General features: G+C 50.8%; 1 protein-coding gene and 1 pseudogene across 8 annotated transcripts in view; both read right to left on the reverse strand.

Moving 5' to 3' along the window:
- Positions 1–20,203, reverse strand: part of LOC147880803 (uncharacterized) — an 88,584-nt gene extending 68,381 nt beyond the window's left edge. For all 8 annotated transcript variants that reach the window (XR_015540577.1, XR_015540576.1, XM_087370999.1 and 5 more), the window contains exon 1: positions 19,906–20,203. Coding sequence is in view for 6 of the 8 variants with exons in the window: in XM_087370999.1 (XP_087227125.1) it covers positions 19,906–20,093 (188 nt within the window). In the remaining 2 variants the exon portion in view is untranslated. The remainder of the gene's footprint in view (positions 1–19,905) is intronic.
- Positions 947–2,823, reverse strand: LOC147880805 (uncharacterized; annotated as a pseudogene).
- Positions 20,204–22,303: the final 2,100 nt, after the last annotated feature.

Genomic DNA, 22,303 nt, shown 5'->3' on the forward strand with positions numbered 1-22,303 from the left:
TGTGTACTAGCCTTGGAACAGTCAAAACAGACTTAAAACGGCTGAAAACAGGCTTGAAACAGCTCAAACACTACACAAGAACAACTGAAAACGTCCAACATCTCTAGGAGAGTGAGGGGAGAGAGATGGAAGGTGGGGGAAGGGCATGCATTGGACAGAGAAGGGTTTGCGAAGATCTAGCAAAATAATCACAGGATCTGAGCAGAGTCGCTCCTTCAGTAGGTCAAAAGCTGCAATTTCTTTGGGACCCCATCTGAAAGCGACCCCTTTCTTCTGTAAGGCATTTAAAGGAGATGCAATCTCTGCAAAATACCGAATGAACCTCTTGTAGTACGAGCACAAGCCCAGAAAGCTACGTACTTCATGGATGTTCTTCAAGTGTGGCCAATTCCTGATGGCCTCTACCTTGGCAGGGTGTCCATCCTAACTCCATCCTTGGAAACAATGTGCCCAAGAAAATGGATCTCATGCATGAAGAATTCACTTTTCTTGGCATTGACAAGCAGCTTATGCTTCCGTAGCTCCTCGAGAACAATTGCCAAGTGCTTCCTATGTTCAGCCTCATCCTGAGAGAACACGATGATGTCATCGAAGAAAGTGCCAACAAAGGCTCAGTGCTCTCTAAAAATCCTGTCCATCATTCTGTTTAAGGTGGCAAGTGCATTGGTTAACCCAAATGGCATGACAAGAAACTCGTACAGACCAAATAAGGTACGAAATGCTGTTTTTTGTGAACATCCTCTGGCTGAATTCTGATCTGGTGATAACCACTCTTCAGATCAATGCGGCTGAACATTCCAGACCCTTGTAACCTATCCAAAATATCATCTATCCGAAGTATAGGGAATCTGTTCTTAATGGTAATCTTAGTGAGGGCTCTATAGTCAATGCGCATCCGCCAAGATCTATCCTTCTTCTGGACCAAGAGCACCGGTGAGCAGTAAGGTCAAGATCTGGGCTGAATCAGCCCCTTCTCCGGTAGGTCCTTGACTTGGTTCATTATTTCCTCTTGCTGGGCTGCACTGACCCTGTAAGGAGGTCGGTTAGGAGGATTGCTACCAGGGATTATATCTATCGTGTGGTCTTCTGGCCTTTCAAGGGGCAACTCCTATGGAAGTGAGTCACAAAAACAGTCCCTAAACTGAAAAAGAAAATCTGTCCGCTGTTTTTCCAGCTTAGAAAAATGAGACTCTTCTTCTACTGACTTCTTTTCAGATGCAAACACTAAGTACGCTGAAAGATGCTTTTTCATTACGTTGCCAATGGCAGAAGCAGATACAACAGGGATGGTTTCCCTCTTCAATTTAGCATCTAGAACGTGGGTCTTGCCACGGTGAGTGATTGTGATTGTTTTATTCTTTGTATCCAAAACAGCCCCAACACGAAAGTGCCAAGCTATCCCCAGTAACACATCACAACCATTCAACGGCATAATATAGAACTCTTCTGTGTCCACGTAGCTCTAAATATGCATCCGCAGCTTGCCTATCACCAAACTAACTGACTGGTTGAGTGCCGGACAAGCCATATCTGCATCACACAAAGGACCCATCTCTTTTGCCCTTATTCCTAACTTTCCAGCCAGCTCTGGAGAGATGAAATTGGCCTTGGCTCCCGGATCGAAAAACATCAAAGCTGTCTGGTCTCTTATCTTGCCCCATGCCCGGCATAACTCTGTAGCATCTATACTCTGAACAGCCCCAATCAAGTCTGGCAAAAGACCAGCAATGGGCTTGGGCTTTTTACTTTTCTAATCAGTCCTCTTTTCCTCCTTGTGCTCGCCCTGCTCAGAAGGAGGGAACTTCCGCTTCTTATGTGGGCATTCAAAAGCCATGTGGCCTTCCTCCTTGCAAATATAACACTTGTTGGCATCATAAAGAATTTGCTTTTCCTCATCAGACATGCAGGTCAGTACTCGCCTCTGTCCTCCAACAAACTTCCCTGCTCAGAAGGAGGGAACTTCCGCTTCTTATGTGGGCATTCAAAAGCCCTGTGGCCTTCCTCCTTGCAAATATAACACTTGTTGGCATCATAAAGAATTTGCTTTTCCTCATCAGACATGCAGGTCAGTACTCGCCTCTGTCCTCCAACAAACTTTGCCTTCATGGGCTGCGAAAACTTTCTGAACTTCTTAGGGGATTCCGTCTTGCTGCCCTTTGACCTTGATGTCTCCTGTGAGCTTCCTTTGAACCCAGAAACTTTCCCTTGCATTAATGCATAAGTTGTAGTGGCATTCTCAACCAACTGAGACATATTGGAAACCCTTGTCTTCGTGTAGTAGTCCCAAATCTCCTTTGGCAACCCGCAGCAATATCTTTCAATTCACTCGGACAGCAGTACATGTCTGTAAGAATTCACTGGCAGTAGGGCTTCCCAAAACTTCTTACTGTAGTCCTCCAAATTTCTGCAATTTGCAGCATCCAACCTGTACCAGGTGGTCATGATATTCACCTCAAAAGTGGTAGTGAGCCATGCTGTTGAGAAGACTTGCTTGAATTCGAACCAAGTGGTAGGTGCTCTGCCTTGCAAGAGGAGGTTGGTCCACCATTGGAGCGCATTGCCCTTCAAAAAGGTGGCTTCCTTTTGGACTTTGGAGGATTCTGTGAAGTGTCCACCTGAGTAAGCAGCATCAAACTGTTGCACGAATGTCAAAGCCTTCAATCTATCCTGCATCCCATTGAAAGTCTCAAACTTGACAGTTGCCCCTCCCTCCTTGTAATCTTTCAATTTGCATTTAGGGGTGAGATTGTCATAAACGGGGGGCTGTAAAAACGGTGGGGGCATCACTGCTCCCGCATTCTTAACCATTCCAGCCGTACCCATGGTGGGGTTTGGCATTCCAGGTCCCACTCCCTGCATCTGTGGCATCTTCCAAGTATTGCCCATTGTCCCAGGCATTCTTGTCTGCATTCCAGGCTGCATCCCAATGTTTGAGTACATCATATTGGCATTTGCAAGGGGCATTCCACCCATCATAGGTTGCTGGAAATTCTGCATTCCCGGCTGCATGCTGCCCACAAAGCTACCTGGCATTCCGGGTGCCTTTGCGGATGGTGCCACCGTTGCCTGAAAAACTGATCCCCCTCCGAAATATCCTGGATGCATCGTGGGCTGAGGAAGGGCTTGCTGTCCCTGTTTAACTGAATGAAAGTTATTGGCATTACCCGCTACAGGGGTCATCGAGGGCATCTTTGACGGCTGTCCACCGAAAGAAACATGCCTAGGAGTCTTCTTATGCTTCTTATGTTTCTTCTGAGATGTCTTTTTGCTTCCAGAAGCAACCATAGGGGGAGGAGCTTGCATAATCTCCGTGACAGCATGACCTCTCACGGTGTGACATGCTTGCTAAGATTGATGGCTATAGCAACAATTGCGCTGAAGGTGTCCTTCACCCAACACCACCAAGGCTCACCTCTGTAGGAAGATGGTGACGATCCCGGCAATGGAACCACTGAAACCGGCCTTCGATAAACAAAAGGGCAGTGATCTTCTTCTACACAATCATTAACTTCATAAATGGCCACAATGCAAGCTTCAGTCACTTCAATCACTTAGCACAACTTAGAAACAAGCTTCAACAACAACAAAGGTGAGGCTAGAATACCCCTGCTCAATGAAAATAGTACACAGTGCACCCACTGGCCCCAAATGCCTTGGCACCCCTTACGGTATTTATTTAATGCTTCTGAATGGAAATGCTTTACAACAAGGGTTCAACCCTGCACTATTCCTCTCTGTAAATCCTCTACTTGTCTTCAAAGCATCTAATCCAAGTGCACCACTAAGCCATACTCATGCATTCACTTCTGATCCGACACAACTTAGAGGCATTCAAGCATCCAAACCACTGGCAAACTGAGCTCAAGGCAGCCTCAAGGCTATCACATGCATCCAGACTGTCCTTAGGCCTTCCACAGGATCACCCTTGCCTTTGAGTGCTTGCTAGAACCTGTAGGAGTCCTGAAAGAACTGCACACAACACGCATGCACTGCAAAAAGCTGCAAAGCAAGAAAGAACAAGGAAAAACAAAACCTGGAACCAACTCCCGCTGTCTGTAGCAGAGGGGCGAGCTCCTTCCTCGCACCTATCCTCTGTCCAAGCTCCCCGCAGGGTGTCTTCCAACCATAGTTACGGGAAATGCGCGTTTCAGGAGAAAAAATAGGCGAAATGGCATTTCGGGGTTGATCTAGAATAGAAACGGCGTTTCTGTGGGAAACGTTTCCCCCTGGGGAAAACGACGCGTTTCCCCGTTTCACCCCTTGGGGAAACGTGCCGTTTCTGCCTGCAAACCCTGACAAAACAAAAAAATTCCTGCGCAGCCCGTCACTTTTGTCGCTGCCTGTTCGCCGCTCCTTCCCTGCTTGCTGCTGCCCGTTTTGTGTCCTCCCCAGTGCCCAAGGCTCAAGCCTCAAGCCTCAAGCCGTGTCCTCCCGAGTGCCCAAGGCTCAAGCCTCAAGTGCCCTCAGCCTTCAGCCCTCTCTTCACTCTTGTCCTCCACGGTGCGCAGGCCCAAAGGCCCCTTCGATCTCGTGTTCTGCATAACCTCCAAGACAAAGGAGACCTGTACGGCTTCAATGACATGTTGTCCATGGGAGAAGAAGCTTCACCAAAACCCTGCGACACTGCCCGGCTGGCTGCCTTCCTATCAACAAAGGTGAAAATGCCGATCGCATCTCTGCTAAGAGAAAATCCTATCCTATGGCATGATCTATCCAATTGGATGAATAGGCCGTTCCTACCTCCAACCCTTGCCAGTCCTAAGCCCAACCAATCAATGCTAGAAAAGGGGCAAAACCTACCCAAGATTCCCATCAACAAGCTAGGCCAATATTTTGAGGGTGATGACACAAACGCCTCTATCCCCATGGTCTACCAAAACCAGAAGGTGGAAGCCATCCTAAATGGGGGAGCAGGAGTGAGTGTCTGCACCAAGGGATGCTAGGAGAAATGGGGAAAACCCGCACTCGAGCAAACCCATCTGGTAGTAAAGCTAGCTGATGGAGGAACCATTGAACCTCTGGGAGTGTTGACTGGCATAAATATTAAGGTGTTTGGATTCACGTACCCTGTCAAGTTTGTGGTCATGGACTTCACTCGACATCCAGGATATGAAGCTATCCTAGGCAACCCTTCTTGCGAATGTCCGGACTCGTGCATGACTAGCGCAATGATAATAGCTATTTATGGCACAAGGAGCAGACCATGAGAGTGGACCTACAAACCTACAAGGCCCACCCATTGGACACCTCTTTGCCACAGAGTATGACACCATTGCCCAAACCACCTCCATAAAACTATTCCAACCCTGTGACAAGGAAGAGGATGAGAAGGAGTCTAATGAGTTCTGGTATGCACCTCTCCCTGAGCCAGAATTCTCGCAGAACTCGATGCCCATCTTAGCCAACATAGATTTCCCAGAAAGAGGAGGGTTTTAGATCACCACCCCAGAGCTCAAGGGGCTGACCCCAACGGTCCCCCTAAGGATGTTTAAAATGCTCAAACCTCGAGAGGTAAGCAAGGGAACCATAAGGGTAAAATCAGATCTTCACTGGCTATCCTAAGTAGGCAACCACGAGTTCTCCTCTTACTGGGGAAATAGGGTAAGTAGGGTAACCACCCCTGTCGGCTCTATAAGTACAATGGAAGAGCCCCCTTCAGGTCCCAAATCCCCTATATCCAAAGGCAAGGCTAAGGCCAAAAACTCCACTGCTCCAGCAAAAAAAGAGAAGGAGATTGAGGATAAAGAAGACCTACGGCAGGTACTAGCCCACTACAAGGCCTACATTATTTAGGATCGTAAGATCTTATACCAACAAGATAAAAGATCTCGAGAGGATGGTTGTTCTTAAGGATACGATGGACCGTCGGCCCAGATCAAAGAAGTAAACCTAGCTTCAGAAGGGCAGGACCCACAACCCATATTTGTTGCCGATGACCTAACTCCCAGTGAGGAGAATGCCTTAGTAGCTCTCCGACAGGAATATAAGGACTGCATCGCTTGGAAATACATGGACATGAAAGGAGTACCTGTCATAATAGTACATCATACAATCCCCATGATGGATGACATCAGGCCAATACAGCAACACCCCTACCCTATGAATCCTAAATATGCACTCATAGTGAGGAAAGAAATCTAGAAACTCATAGATGCAGAATTCATCTATGAGATCAAGCATACAGACTAGGTATCACCCATTGTGATAGTCCTGAAGAAAAATGGAAAAATTAGAGTATGCATGGATTTGAAGAAGGTTAATGTGACACGAGACGTGACCACTACCCCCTGCCATTCACAAAACATTTTCTGGAAAGGATAGCCGAAAAGGAAGTGTATAGCTTCCTAGATGGATTTTTAGGTTACAACCAAGTCTCAATCGCCCCCTAAGATCAACACAAGACCGCCTTCGCAACCAAATGGGGTGTATATGCAACCAGGGTGATGATATTTGGATTAACCAATGCCCCTGCTACCTTCCAACGTATGATGATTACGGTATTCAAGGGGACTTTGTGGAAATCTTCTCGGACGATATCTGCGTGAACTCAAAATGGGATGACCACCTGAAAGATCTCAGGCTCGTCCTCGAGAAGTGCAACTTATGCTGCCTATCCCTCAACCCCCTTAAGTGCCAGTTTCCAACATGGTGTCATCTTGGGACACATAGTGTCCCAGAATGGAATCTCTACGAAGCACAACAAAATCAAACTCATTTTGGAGTTACCGCCCCCCACCGATGCTAAGGGAGTCCAACAATTTAGTGGCCATGCAGGCTATTACCGGAGATTCATCTTGTTCTATGCGAACATAGCCCACAAACTACCAGTAACCTTTGAGTGGACCAAAGAATGCCAAACATACTTTGAGACCCTCAAGCTACCTCTAGCCACCGCACCAGTATTGAGGTCTCCAAACTGGAATTTAATATTCCACATCCACATTGATGCCTCTAACTTTGCCATTGGATGTGCATTAGCCCAACCCAGGGAGCATAATTTGGATTACCTGATATACTTTGCGAGCTGTCAACTAAATGAGGCTGAAGTTAACCACACCACCACTGAGAGAGAGGGTCTCACCATGGTCTATGCAGTCAAGAAGTTCAGGCACTACTTGTTAGCTAACAAGTTTGTCTTCTTTGTGGACCATTAAGCATTGTTGTACTTGGTCAACAAACCCTACCTGACGGGATGCATCACTAGGTGGATGCTGATCCTGCTAGAATTCAACTTCACACTCACTGTGTGTAAAGACAAAACCCATGTTCTAGGCTAACCACCTATCGAGGATCCTGAACGGCGAAGCTCCAACGGGAGTAGAAGATGATCTCCCCAGTGCTTCCCTCTTCTTCCTCGATGTCATTTTAGAATGGGCCGCCAAAATTGGCCACTACTGGGCCAATGGACTACCCCTAAGCCAGGACCTCAAGAAGGATAGAGCCCGTAAACTCATTAAGGATGCAATGCCATATCAGCTGCTGATAGCGGGCCAACTCTACTGAGTGGGTAAGGATGGCATATTGTGAAGATGCATGGGCAAACATGAATACATCGAGGTGCTTGAAGAAGCCCACTCAAGAATCGCAAGAGGTCATTTTGCGTTTGATGTTACGGAACATAAAGTGCTGCAAGCTGGTCAGCACTCTTCAGAGACGTGACCGAATTTGTCAAATGATGTGACCCTTGCCGCCGTATCCAAATTTCACACAGGGCAGACATGATGCCCCTGACCGGAATCCTATTCGACCAACCCTTCAAGAAATGGGGCATTGATTTCATTAGTCCCATAAGCCTAGCTGCTAAGGGGACTGGGGCATGATACATCATCCTCGCCACCAACTACTTCACTAAGTGGGTAGAAGGAAGAGCCACGGTAAAGGCTGATGCAAGATCCATTACCAATCTTCTTGGCATTAAGGGAGATCTGCTTGCAAGTACCTTAAGAACAAAAAGAAAGGATGCAACGGGAGGTCGAAGCATTGCTTAGCTCAAAGAGGACAAAGACCACAACATCCACAGATGCAGGAGCTACTTCAGGTTCAAGTCCTCATGTGGCTACTGCATTTCGAAGTCCTCTTCCTTCTTGTGCTACTGTTTCTTCTTCTAGGAGTGCACAAGTTCAGACACCAAATGCTCCTTCAGCTATCCAACCTCCCAGACATAAGCAAAGCAGCTTATACACATCATGGCACCCGCAAAGAAAGGCACAAGTAGATGCATCGGTGGCTACAATGGCTTGCCATTCGGATTCTTAGCCAGGGTTGTAGCTCCTCTTCTTGTGAGCGCTTGTGGAGTAGCTTCGCCCACATCCACACAAAGAAGAGGAACCGTCTCGAAGTACACAGGGCTAATGATCTTGTCTTTGTCAATGCAAACTTGTGTTTGCTTAACAAGATGAGACAGGAGTATACACATGACAAGTATATTGGTTTTCATAGACCAAATGGGACCAATGGTACTAGGTTGAGGTTGAAGAGGAGGATCCCATAGATCCGCCAGATGTTGATGTATAGGTCTTATGGGCCAAGGCTTAGGGCCTACACTTTTTGGGCTTTTTACCTTTGTAGTATGTACTCTTTCATTTTTTTCCTGGAGGCTGAGATGGAACTTGGAATTTTGCAATGCCATTTTGTTACTCTTGAGTCATTATGCAAATTGTAAATGCATGACACATGTGGTGTATATACTATAGTTTATAATGTATTGGAATTTGGCATTGATGATTGATCATTGGTTGAACTTTAATGTTGTCTTTCTTCATGTATTCTCAAATGTGAGTACTAAACGGTGAGTACTTCTAGCAAAAATCCGTTGCATATAAGCTCTGAGCTGCTCCTGCGAGCCCTCCCCCTCCCTCCCGCAACCTCTACCCCCCCCTAGCTCCTCCCCACCTTGACCGCCCTCACCCCCCTGCCTCTCCGCCCTCACCCCCTCGCCCTCCGCCTCACCCCCACCGCTGCTGCCTGCACCCCCTCGCCTCTCCGCTCTCACCCCCTCACCCCCTCTGCTCTCACCCCTCGCCTCTCCGCCTCACCCCCTCGCCTCTCCGCTCTCCCCCCCTCGCCCCTCCGCCTCACCCCGCTGCGCCCTCACCCACCCTCCCCCGCCCTCTCCCCTCGCCTCTCCGCCCTCATCCCCCTCGCCCCTCCGTCTCACTCCGCCCCCCTCGCTACGCCTCACCCCCCCCTAGCCTCTCCGCCTCACCCCCCCGCCCCCTCGCTTCGCCCGCCCCCCGCCCCCCCACTTCGCTCCCCCTTGCCCCCCGCTTCACCCCCCCGCCCCCTCGCTACGCCGCCCCCCGCCCCTCCCACCCTTCCGCCTCGCCCCGCCCCGCCCCCTCCCGCCCTCCCGCCCCGCCCCGCCCCACCCCCACTCTCGCCTCTTCACCTCACCCACCCTCCATCCTCAGCCCCCACCCCCCACCACCTCCGCCTCCCGACCTCGTTTCCACCGCCCTCCGCCCTCCATCCTTCTCGCTCTCCCCCTCCGCTCTCGCTTGCGCCTCTGCTTCCCCCACCCGACTCACGTCGCCCCGGTTCGCCTCACCCGTCTTCTTCACACCCAGGCTCCACCCTCCCGCATCTATCCCCCCCCTTTTTTGGGTGGCAGCCTCTTCTTCATCGAAGGTCTCGCAGTTTGTCTTGGCGGTATGGCGGCTCCCTGCCCGGAACCGGAGGCCCAGTCGGACCCTCCCTCTCCAGATGTATATCGCGTCATCTTGACAGAGCAACAATCGTCTCGGGTTCAGGAGGTTGCCAATGACTTTGCCCTTACCTCTGTCTATGGCAGAGTCATTGGACATTCCCCCTCCAGATCAGCCATCAGGGACTGGCTCCAGGCCACTCTCATGCTAGAGGACGGCCATATTGAGGAGGTGGCCCTTATGGGAAGGGGCATCTTCTGGCTCAAACTGTCCAATGCGAAAGCTGCGAGCAACCTGATTGCTGGTTCCCCCACGTCTGTGGATGGAAAGATCATTATGATAGTCCCTTGGTACCGTGGATTCAGTGCAGCGGATTTTGATGCTCGGTTCCGCATACCTCGCCATCCAGTGACGCTAGTTTTTCCAGGTCTTGCTGCTGAGCTGCGGCCGATTGTCAGGTACCTGGGCTCCCACTTTGGCTAGGTTATGCACGACACTTTCGCCGACGCGGTGACTACGGCAGGAGCCCCCCGAGTCCGTGTGGCTGTGGCTGACCCTGCGACTCTCCCTGCAGTGATCGAGATTGTGACAGATGCCGGCAGCATCACCCAGAGCATGGTAGTCACCGGACAGCCAGGCCAGTGCCTGAGGTGTCACGGCTTTGGGCACTTGGCTGCTATTTGTCCACGATTCGCCAGTTCCTCTCGGCCTCCCTCGCCCCCTCCCCCTCCGCCCCCTCCCCCCCCCTTCGGGCAGCCACGTCAGGAGGAGCAGAGGCAGCCGGAGTCCGGTCCAGAGTTAGGTGGCGGTTGGACTGAGGTTAGAAGGAAAAGAGGAAAGAACAAGAAGATTTCCGATAAAGGCAAGGAGGCAGAGGTTACCCAACCTGCAGCAGCACCTCAGAGACCTGACAGGCAGCCGCCCCAGGGTCCTGGGAGAGCTTCTTCTTCGACGGTAGCCCGCCCTCCACAGCCTTAGGTCCCCCTCTCTTCCGCTCCCCAGCCCCTTTCCACTCAGTCCGAGCCCCTTCCCCAGTCGCACCCCCCTCTTTCCGACCCGCAACTTCAGCCCCCGCCTCTTCCTCTTTAGTCTCCTCCTCCTCCTTCTCAGCCCCAGTCCCAGATGCAGCCCCATCCCCCCCCTGCCTCTCTCAACTCTCCTGCAGAGTCAGCTGTACCGATGGTTCCTCAGCCGAGGGCAGCCCCCACTCCCCCTCCTCCACCCCCCCCGCTAGTCGCCTCCGTGGAGTCTGAGTCGCCTACCCCCCAGCCACCTCCCCCTTCCCCTCCACAGGCAGGACACCCTGAGTCTACACCACCACTGGAGCAGGCTTCCCTGTCCGCTAGCCCCTCAGTTGCAGACTCTGGTGGGCCTCAGCTTCAGGAGAGAGAGCTTCCTCGTGACTTTTACAGATCTGGCCCCTGGGACTACTTGGATGTGACCGACCTTGGGACCTTCCCTGCTTGTCTCGACATCAGTAGGGGCGGATGGGAAGATCGCAGCCTTGGACCCGAGGGATGGCCCTAGCTTTGCTTTCACGTTCCTCAGCGACGGCACCGAAACTTGGACAGACGACTCGGTCTGGGAGGCTCTCAGAGAGCAGACGCACGCTCAGGTTTGCTCCTGGATAGGCCCGTCTGGTGGGCAGCTTCTCGAGACTCAGTGGTCCGAGGGTGACGTGCGCCTGCGGTGGCGTTGCGCCGCCAAACGCTTCAGATTGATTGTGATCCTCAGGCCCCCTCTATCATGGCCCCTCCCCCAGGATGTCAGAGCCTGGACCCCTCAGAAACTCCGAGCCTTCTACGGGATGACTACTTCAGAGATCTCGAGCTGGCTCGAGAAAGCATTTGCTCATGGCACCAAAGGCCTCTCGCCTTTGCTAAAGGTGTTGAAGAACGGGCAGGGCGACCCCGCCTCCCCCTGCAAACCTTCTCATAAGCGTCAGCGCCTCCACTCCGAAATGTCAGCTTCTTCATCGACATCTGCCGCGAGCATCTGCCGCGAGCAGACAGTTGTTCGCAGCCTCCCAGTCCTCACCATGAGCCTACACCTTGTCTCCTGGAATGTGAACGGGTTTCATTCTTCTGGCACCTGTGGTCCTAGGAAGCTCATTTTGAGACAGGAACTTCAGCCAGCAGTGATTGGTCGTTTGGATATACTTCTGCTCTAGGAGCACAAGCTTTCTGTGGCTCATTCCCGTAGCTGCGGGAAGATTCTCCCTGGACGTTCTCACACTTATTGTAAGCCCTCGATCGGCGCACAGGGGAGGAGTGGAGGTGTCTGTACTTCCGTGTGTGAGCAATTAGCCCAGGGAGTTTTTGGTCATGGCACGTTGATCCCAGGCCGTGCCCTTTGGGTAGGCCTGGAGTTGGAGGGTACCAGAATAGGAATCCTCAACATTTATGCTCCCACAGACCTCCGGTGCAGAGCCACCTTCTGGAGGACACTCACAGGGATTCTCCCAGACATGGATTCTTGGATTGTTGGAGGTGACTTCAACAATCTGGAGACCTTGGAGGACCAGCAGGGCAGAGGACCAGAGTTTACAGGCATGTCTCAGGCAGAGCAGTCCGCTTGGGACTCTTTTATCTTCGCGATAGGAGGTAGGGACAGCTGGAGAGACCCGTCCTTCCGCCGTTGGCACGGGAGCTTGGACTTCTCGTGGGGCTTCCGCAGGGAAGGAGGCAGACTCCTGGAGAGGCTGGATAGATTTTATGTCAGTGATTGGGCCATCAGCAAAGGCGGTCAGGCGGGTATAGTTCTAGGGACGACACTTTCCGACCATGCGCCTGTGCTCTTATCATTAGACTCGGCAGTTCAGGCCCTTCCCCCCCGTTCGTGCCGGATTCCTGACTCCATCTTCTCGAGGGAGGACGTGCGCAGCAGTATCGGCAGTCTATGGGACAGAGATTGGGGCGAGTGCGTGGATCTGGTTGATTCGGTGGCGCAGGCTTTGCAGGAGTCCAGCCAGATTTGCCAGCTCGCAGCCCTACAGGTTCGACAGGAGTGGTGGGGCAGAGAGAGCTCTTCGGAGGGACCTCATTCAGCGACTCCAGCAGGCAGCCCCGAGCTCGGAGGAGCTTCGGATCCAGGCCCTTCGAGCCAGAGCCCTTCTTGAGGAGACTCTCCAGCGCCATTCAGAGTTTTCCTATCACGCCTCTCTCTCTTTCTGGGCTCGGAAGGGCGACCGGATGTGCAGGGAGTTCTTCAGGACGCATGGCCAGAGAGCAGCAGGTGATCAGCTACGGAGTCTTAGGACAGCGGAGGGGCACATCGTTACTGATCCGGGTGAGGTCTTGGGGTTGGCTACCGACTTCTACAGGACTCTTTTCCAGCAGGAGCAGCTTGCCCCTCGCACTCGACGCTCCCGGGAGGAGGTGTGGAGGCACATTCCATCCCTGATCCAGCCCAGCATGCAGGCGACGTTGTTGGCACCGTTCACTACGGACGAGATGTTGGAGGCCTTGATGGCCATCGACGGGCAAAAATGCCCTGGCGAGGATGGGCTATCCCGAGCTTTCTTCACCTCCTTTTGGGATCAGATCCATCGGCCCCTCCTAGCAGCTCTTCAGAGGATTTTCAGCAGCGGATATATGCCAGAGAGCCTCTCCTCGGGACTGATTTGCCTCATCCCGAAGGGAGGAGATCGACAGGAGATCCGTCAGTGGCGCCCGATCACCCTCCTCACCACCGCCTACAAAATCCTTGCCAAGATGATCAGCGCCAGAGTTCGGCCTCTACTTCCAGACCTCATTCATGACACTCAGACAGGCTTTGTCCAGGATCGCAGTATCCTGGATAATGTCTTAACCTTCTCAGAGGCGGCGGAGTGGGCTCAGCACAGTGGGTCACATTTAGCCATCCTACTTCTCGACTTTGAGAAGGCCTACGATCGAGTGGACTGGTCCTTCCTGGAGGGGACTCTGGAGCGACTAGGTTTCCCAGCAGGATGGATTCAGGGTATTTCAGCGTTATACAGGACAGCTTCTAGCAAGGTCATCATTGGCGGCAGGATGGGAGAGCGTTTTCGTTTGGAGAGATCAGTGCGTCAGGGCTGCCCCCTTGCTCCTTACCTGTTTCTCTTCTTCGCCGAGGCTATGACATACTACCTTCGGGCGAGGTCTACCGTGATCCGGGGTGTTCGCCTTCCCCTCAGGGAGGACACGGAGCTCCTGGACTCGGAGTATGCGGATGACACAGCACTGTATGTCCAAGATGACGAGATGATGTTGGAGAGGGTGAGGATGGCTCTAGAGGTCTTCTGCTCAGCAGCCGGTGCGAAAATCAACTGGAACAAATCAGTTGGTTTTCTCACAAACCCCGGGGCGTGCTCTCAGTGGGGGAGGTTTTTGGGTTTCAGGTGGATCCCGCGGGGACAGACAGCTAGATATCTCGGCTTTCAGGTCGGCCTGGATATCACGCCAGCTCAGCAGTTTCTCCCGGTGCTAGATTCCATTCGACGGAAGCTGACTTTCTGGAGCACTGCTAAGCTCTCCCTTGCAGGTCGTGCCCTGGTAGTCAACCAGGTCCTCCTAGCCACGGCTTGGTATGTGGCTTCCTGTTGGTGTTTCTTGAGATCCAGCGTGGCACAGCTTAGGAGGTTGGTTCGGAACTTCCTGTGGTCCGGGGGGGATGGGGTCTCAGAGATACCAGAGCCAGGGTTGCTTGGCAGACAGTCATTCTTCCGCAGGCTGAGGGTGGCCTGGGGGTCATCGATCCAGAGCTTCAGAGTCAGGCCCTGCTGGGCAAGCTAGTTATCCGCGATTTGACCCCAGGGGGGCAAACGTGGAAGATGTTACTTCAACAGGGGGTCGGTTCTTGTGTCCCACGCCAAGGTGGAGAGTGGCTTCCGTCCCTCAGGTGGATCTTCACTTCCGCCCCGCTCCCCACTCGTTCGTAGCCTCCTCATGGTTTGGAGGCGGCTCCGCCTCAGTCTCATACAGTCCCCTCCTAGCTGTCAGGAGGAGATCGATCGCCAGCCGCTTATCTGGAATAATCAGGTCAGAGATGCCGAGGGCCTTCAGCTGGGGGAGAGATCACACATCAGGTGGGACAGCTGGACGCGGGGGCCAGCCCGGTCCCTTCGAGTTTGGAGGGACACGTACACACATTTGGAGACCGTTGATGAGACCGTTGATCTTGCAGACGCAGCTGAAGGTGCCCGTGGAGCTCAGGCGAGACGTACGGAGATAGATGGAGCGATTCCAGCTGATTGGTTGGTTCCACCCGAGTTTCAGATCCTCATGCCTGGTGATGACCGTTGGCTGGGACAGTTCACCCCCCGTGGCATCCCACTGGTGGTTGCAGGTCGGATGGACGACTCCTTTGTTTCCTTCTTCGCGGTTATGGGGGACGGCCGACTCAGGAGAGAGGATGTGCTCATCGACCCCCTACTCCCATGGCAGAGGGTTCGGGTCGTAGGCCTCGTGGGGAAGGTTTGGCGGACCGATCCTAGCATAGAGCAGGATCAGCTGCAGCTTTGGCGACTCTGGCTCTAGGAGGGGCGGGCCTTGTCAAAGCTTGATTGGGACCCAGGAGAGTGGAGATGGCCAGAGATTGTGACAGGTCAGGGGCCGACCTCTTTCTTTGCCTACAGCACGACATTGGGCAGGCGAGTTCTCGGGAGGATGCAGAGCCGCCCTCCCACCCAGCGGCCTAGTTGGTATGCACAGGGTATTTCCAGGATATTTTTGCAGGCCTTCTGGAAGGCCTTGTGGGAGAGCTGGCGGCCGCGGAAGATCTCCTACTTCCTGTGGCTTCTTGCCCACAAAGCTCTTCCAGTAGGGAGCTGGTTGCGGCAGATAGGTCAGGACCGACCTTGTCAGATCTGTCATGAGGACGAGGAGTCACCAAAACACTGCCTATGGAGTTGCACTCGCGCCCAGGAAGTGTGGAGGTGGACCTTCGGGATACTTATTCGGCAGCACCGGAGCTAGGATTGATCACTTGGGGCGCGTTCTGCTGGTGCAGCACCGCACCTGGTTTTCATCACTTATTCGAGGCATGTCAGCAGGACCCCACATTCCTTATCACACAGGGGACGTGGGGGCCGCTCGAGAGCATTCCGCCGCACCTGGCAGAGGCTGGCACAGGAGCTCAGGAGAGGCAGCCAGTCTAGGAGATTATTAGCAGCATCGCAGGATGGCACATTTGGACCTCGCGCTGCGCGCAGATCCTCGGTGGCACCTCCTTATCGACTGCCCAGATCATGACTGACATCTGGAGTGAGATTATACACACCCTCAGAGGCCAGTGGGACCAGATACAGGGAGACTCCCGGGCCGGTCGGGAGAAGCGGAGACGTTTCCTCCGGGTTTGGGACACACAGGGCCTCTTCTTCGAGCATACTTCGCAGGGCCTTCAGTGGCGCTACTCACCACCTCTCTGGCTGTTCATTCACACTCGCCTGATCCCTCCGTGAGAGAGAGCTTTACCCTTTTGTTACCTTTTGGGCTGCGTCCGATTTGTGAACGCAGCCCATCAGCTGCAATGCTGACCTCTTGTATCTTGTTTTCGAAGTAATATAATTAGCACTGTTTTTTCGGCAAAATAAACGGTGGCTCCTTTTCCCTCTCGTAAAAGCCCCTTGCTGACGTGGCGTTTCCCCGTTTCAGCCCTTTCAAAAAATCCCAAAACGTTTCCGTTTCCCCCCTTGCCGTTGCCGTTTCCGTTTCCCGTAACTATGCTTCCAACAATCAAGAGAAGAGAGAAATGAAGGTAGAGAGCGGAGGGTGAACAAGAAAGAGCTATCGAAGAAAGATGGTTCACAGATTTGTCCCAAAATGATTGCCTCCGGATCTATGCCTGAGTCCTCCTAAGAGAGGGTGCCAAAAGCAGCAAGGAAAGTTCCTCCTGCACTCTGCACAGCTCCAGAAGCCACCACGCAGCCAGAAACATGTGCACAAAGGTCTAGCACAACAAAAGGCAACCCCACACACCTACTGGAGGTAGATAAACACGTCTGTATGGATTCCATACAACTGTACGGACGTACGTACAGCCCGTACGAAAATTTTTAGAAAGTTCAAAAATGACTTCTGGAAGTTCCTAAAAGTGTGTACTAGCCTTGAAACAGTCAAAACAAACTTAAAGCGGCTGAAAACAGGCTTGAAACAAATCAAAAACCTCAAAAACTGCACAAGAACAACTGAAAACGTCCAACACCTCTGGGAGAGTGAGAGAGAGAGAGATGGAAGGTGGGGGAAGGGCATGCATACACATGCATGACAAATGGCATCTCCTCCTTGCCATTTGCCCCTTCATTAAAGTCCTAACCTCCATACCAAGAACAACGTTGGTTGTCCTTGGGCCCAACTTTTAGACCCCTCTTTAAAGCCTTTGCCTTGCTCCTAGAACCTAGTGGTGCACCTAGACTTTGCCCTTAGGAACTTCTAGAAAGTGCGCACTTCCTCTAGCTAGTCCCTCACGGCCAAACCACTATAACCCCTGGGTTAAGCGTAGGTTGAGTTACAAAGATACTTTACATCACTTTTCACGTCCTCGTGACACTAGGTCAATCTCTCTCATTCGTTGCCCTATCCCTCGTAAATGCGCTAAGGCGCCAAGCATCGCCTCTGCCTCTGCCTCCATGGGTAATCTATTCCCTCTACCAAAGGAGCCGGTCGATCCACTGTCCCACTGTACCCACCCAATGTGAATCCGCTGCCCGAGCATACGCCCATCCCGATCCCTGATCTACACGTGCCAAGCAACGGGCTAACGCTCGAACTCCTCTCTGCATCGGGACTGAGCACAAATGAGGCCCCCTGCTAATCTCTACCAAACCCTATGGAGGCTCCCCATCAAAGGGGAACCCTTCCCCGTAAGGGGGACCTCTAAGAAGATCCATCGATATGAATGCTGCTGCTGTCCCCCAGTGCGTTGGGTGTTCCTGAGAAGCCCTTGCTGTGAGAGGAGCTTCCAAGGCTCTACACCTGGGGTGAGGCCGCGCATAACCAACTTTGCCTAAAAGGGCTCTGCTTTGCATCTCCGAATCAATAATACCCAAGCCTCCCAATGCCTGCGGCATGATCACCGTCTGTCAAGCAACCCGGGCTCTAGTATTCCTCGTGCCGTCCGATCCTGCCTAAAGGAAGTTCCGAACCAACCATAAGAGGTCCCCCTTCCCCATAAGGGGGACCTCTAAGAAGACCCATCGATATGAATGATGCTACTTCCCCCCAGTGCGTGGGGTGTTCCTGAAAAGCCCTCGCTGTAAGAGGAGCTTCCAAGGCTCTACACCTGGAGTGAGGCCACGCATAACCAACTTTGCCTAAGAGGGCTCTGCTTTGCATCTCCGAATCAATAATACCCAAGCCTCCCAATGCTTGCGGCATGATCACCGTCTGCCAAGCGACCCAGGCTCTAGTATTCCTCATGCCATCCGATCCTTGCCCAAAGGGAGTTCCGAACCACCGTCGGAGCTGACCAATGCACCCTTTGTGAAAACACCAGCAGGAGGTGATATACCATGTATACCATGCCGTGGCAAGGACGACCTGGTTTGCCACTAAGGCACAGCCCGCTAGGAAGAGTTTGACCGAGCTCTAGAAGAGAAGCTTGCGTCGAACACTCTCGAGGACCGGGGCGATCTGTTGCTCTGTTGTAATATCAATACCCACCTAGCATTCAAGGCATCTCGCTGTCTGATGGCCCCGCGGTAAACAGCGGAAGCCAAAGTCACTCCCTCACTCTCAAATCTTCTATGTCTCCTTAGAGCCTGTGAAGAAACCTATGGATTTTGTCCAGTTAATCCGCGCACCCGAGGCCTCACAGTAGATAGCCAAGGCTCCCCTGACTCTCTCCAAACTCGTTCTGGTGTCCTCTATGTACAAGGCCATGTCATCTGCAAACTCAGCATCTAGCAGCTCCTTCTCTAGTCTGATTGGGAGCCTCGACCCTATGAGACCCGCCACGTGTGATCTCAAGTAGTAGCCCAGAGCCTCTGCCACAAAGGAAGGGAGCGAGAGGGTAGTCCTGGCTGACCGAGCGAGAGAGAGGAAAGGCCTCGCCTGTGTGTCCACCGATAAGCATCTAACTAGAGCTCCCACATAAAGCGCAGAAACTCCTCTGATCCATCTGTCTGAGAAACCCAATCTCCCCATGGTAGCCCCCAAGAAAGACCACTCCACCTTGTCATCATAAGCCTTCTCAAAATCCAAGAGGAGGACGGCCAAAGACTGTGACTCCTCCCTGAACCAATCCACTACCTCCCAGAGCATGAAGATGTTGTCCAAGATATTGCGCTCCTGAACGAACCCGGTCTAAGTGTCGTGGATGATGTCAGTAAGACCGTAACCACAAACTCAAGACCTTGGCGAGGATCTTGTATCCAGTATCAAGCAAAGTGATCGGTCTCCACTGTCGGATGTCTGACCTATCTCCTCCTTTTGGGATCAAACAAATCCACCTCCTACTCAAGGCTAAGGAAGGGAGCCTGTGTCGAAGATCTCCTGCCAGGCTAGGCAGAAAGAGCTTGCTGTAAAATCATCCTCTCCATCTGAAAGAGCTCGCTGTAAAATCATGTGGTCACGTCTAAAATCTCATGCGGATCATTGTCCATGATGTCTTGCAGATCCCATAGACGCTATAACTGCGTGTCTGCCGATCGTGGCCCAGTGGTCTGAAAGAACTGCTTCGTCATCCTGTCCCCTGCTGTACCTACCGGGTCCAAGAGGAGTGATAGGAGAACTCAGCTTGCCAAACCTCCGTGTCCTGAAGCTCAAGACACGCGCTCTCAAGCACATAGGGAAAACCAAAAATTACCTTTTCATCTGCCAAGTCTGTCATGAATGGAATGCTGCCAAACATATATCCTGATATCCCCACCGTCACCTTCAAGTCTGACGTAAAAAGACGTAATTTGAAAGCATTTCTGGACTCCGTGATTTGAGCGATCAGATTTTTCCCAACAATTTCATGTTAAAAGGTTTTAGGGAGCCGTCTTTCCCTTTAGATATCAAATCGACGACACTAATCATGATTAAGGTATTCATCGAAGCGCATTCTGAATGAATTGTCATAGAGAGAAGACCGCAATAGAATCTCCTGTAAGAATTTGACATGAGCACAAACCAACAGACTACTATGAGTTATAACTTTCTTCACAGCTATATGCGCTATTTCATACAAGCACCTCAACTCTCTACTCAAGCCTCAAAGGACACCAGCCGTCGAGTTCCAAATTAAGCGCCATGCACACGCGCAGACACAATATAGCAACTCAAAAGTATGTCCAATTCTAAGAAACGCGATAACATACTTGTCAGTCACATATGGTAGGGCGTCCCTCTTGCGACAAATTTCCAAAGTTGTCGATTTTGAAATGCGCTGTGGCTTGGATGCAAAGAAATGAGCGTATGCGCACGAGAGTTGAATGGGGGAGCTGAGAAAAAGCCCGCCCGGAAACATATTGAGCAGTTGTTGATGCTCGAGAACCACCGCCTTCATTTCGCTGAGCAATTTAACTTTTCAGAGACACTTTTAACTCATCAACAGTTGCAACAGAACTCTCTCTCGGATGCCCAGCCCACCCCCAAGCTTCATGTGTTATGATCGCATTTAACAAAGGTTGCCATGTAGCTTGTTTACTAATCCAGGATTAAAATATTGGTTAAGTTCACCATTTTAAATGTTGGTTTAGTGGTTGTTTAAGGCTTTCTAGGGTCAGTTTTGGCCATCCTAAGTGCTTTTGTCTTTCATAATGCACACTAACACTTACACCTACAATAGCATTCCAAGGAGCAGGCCACCTTAGAGGGATTGCCACCTTGCTTTTTAAACCTTTAAAAATTTATATGCACGAGAGCCTTGACTCGTCTACGGCGGGTTAGCGACGCACCTTCATAAGATCTCATGCTAGGAATTGGGATCATATGAATAAGGTTTTAGGTTTTATTTATAAATCGCAATATTAGAATGCTTTTCAAAAGTTTTCAAATTGAATCCCGGGCATTACATACATCTCTTTCTCTCTCTCCCTCTCTCTATAATGAGAACACAATGATACAAAACAAAGTAGTGAGGCCTCCAACTCAATATGAAAATCAAAATGGTACGCAAAAGTGCATATCCATATACAAAAAGATATAGTATGTCTACTTAGATATCTCCCAATGAAAGGATATTGTAGATCTTTCCTCTACAATATAAGAGCCGCTAATCAAAAAAGGCGTTGTCTATGTAGTGTTCCGAGAGTCCTTGGTTGACGCATATACTCTGGACCTCCAATGATGCATATCAGACCTACGCAAATTTTTAAAAAATAAGATTAAGAATTCTATATAGTCAATAAAAAAGAAATTGCATGTTCAATGATAGGACACTTACTTTCGCGCACTAATGGTTGCACAATAAGCGGCGGTGGTCGCCTAAGAGGTCTCATAAAGGTGTATGCATAATCACCATTTTGTGGCCCTAATAAAAACATGCCAAGGCCCTAGTTCATATCCCAAGAAGCTTACAAGATGGTGTATGGACCGGCAAGTCCAGTAGCTCTATGTGCGTGAATTCTGTAAAAGCCAAGAGGAATCCACTCCCCTACAAAAACCCAGTCGCATCCGCTAATGCTCGTGGGCACACAGATCCAATGGTATCTTGAAGCATGAGTGTACTGTCCGGCCATTTGTGAATAGCAATGCTGCATGCCAGAAGACACGCATGCTAAAGTAATGTGTCCCTCACCACGCAACTAAGAGAGCAAACAATTGTATAGAAAGACCTTTCCAGATCCTCTTGGGCCATCAAGAAAAAACACCCCACTTGCCCTTGCATGTACTGCCACCAAAATTTGTTCAAGGGTAGCCCGCTAATAATTATTTAAAGTTATTTCCATACGTCGAGCGATTTGTGCATGTTGCCCAACATTGAGCATTCTCTCCTCTTGCAGTAAACTATTTATGACTAAGAAAGATGATCTGTCCACCATAGGCAACCCATCAAAATATGATAACCTTCGTCCATGCTGCAGAAGATTGTGCTCCAAATGCAATAGGGTCTCCTTTACTACCATTTCCTGACGATAACTCATATTATCCATAGTTGATTCAAATGCATGGAAAAAATAATCCAAAAGTTCCAAAGATATTGCATTTGAACCATTCTGTAAGAGTAGTTTTTCTGTTTTGTTCCCTGTCCACTATATTCCCAAATCATCATCATCCCAAAAGATTAGCATTTACCTTCAATCATGCAAGTAGCAGAGGGATTCAGTGCACCACATGGACCATGAACATTACACTATTTAATGACTTCATGCAACTCTTGAAATAATGCCACATCAGGAAGCTCAGCACATACCAATTGATCATAGTGGGTAACCTCTGTAGGTTTGAATGCACCGTCTAAAATCAATAGTATATGTGTGTGGCAAACCTCTCTTTTGAAATTCTATCACATAGACATACCCAGCCACTTTGCCAAACAAATTATCATTCAGAATTGATTGCATCATGTCTTTTTGCTTTTGATAAAACACACGGGTTGTCAGATTTGGTCGATCCTGTGCACTTTGGCCTAGCAATAGCTCTAGCTTCAGATATTTCATGCCATTTTGGACTGCAAGTGCATGTAATAAACAAATCAGGTTTACCTCTTTTTCTGACAATAACCATTGCATCTTGATATAACTGACACATATATCGTGGTCCTCCTATAAAGGA

The sequence above is a fragment of the Dipteris shenzhenensis genome, chromosome 32, assembly GCF_047967505.1.
Source record: "Dipteris shenzhenensis isolate YYH24624 ecotype China chromosome 32, Dip_SZ_1.0, whole genome shotgun sequence".
NCBI classification, from domain to species: Eukaryota; Viridiplantae; Streptophyta; class Polypodiopsida; order Gleicheniales; family Dipteridaceae; genus Dipteris; species Dipteris shenzhenensis.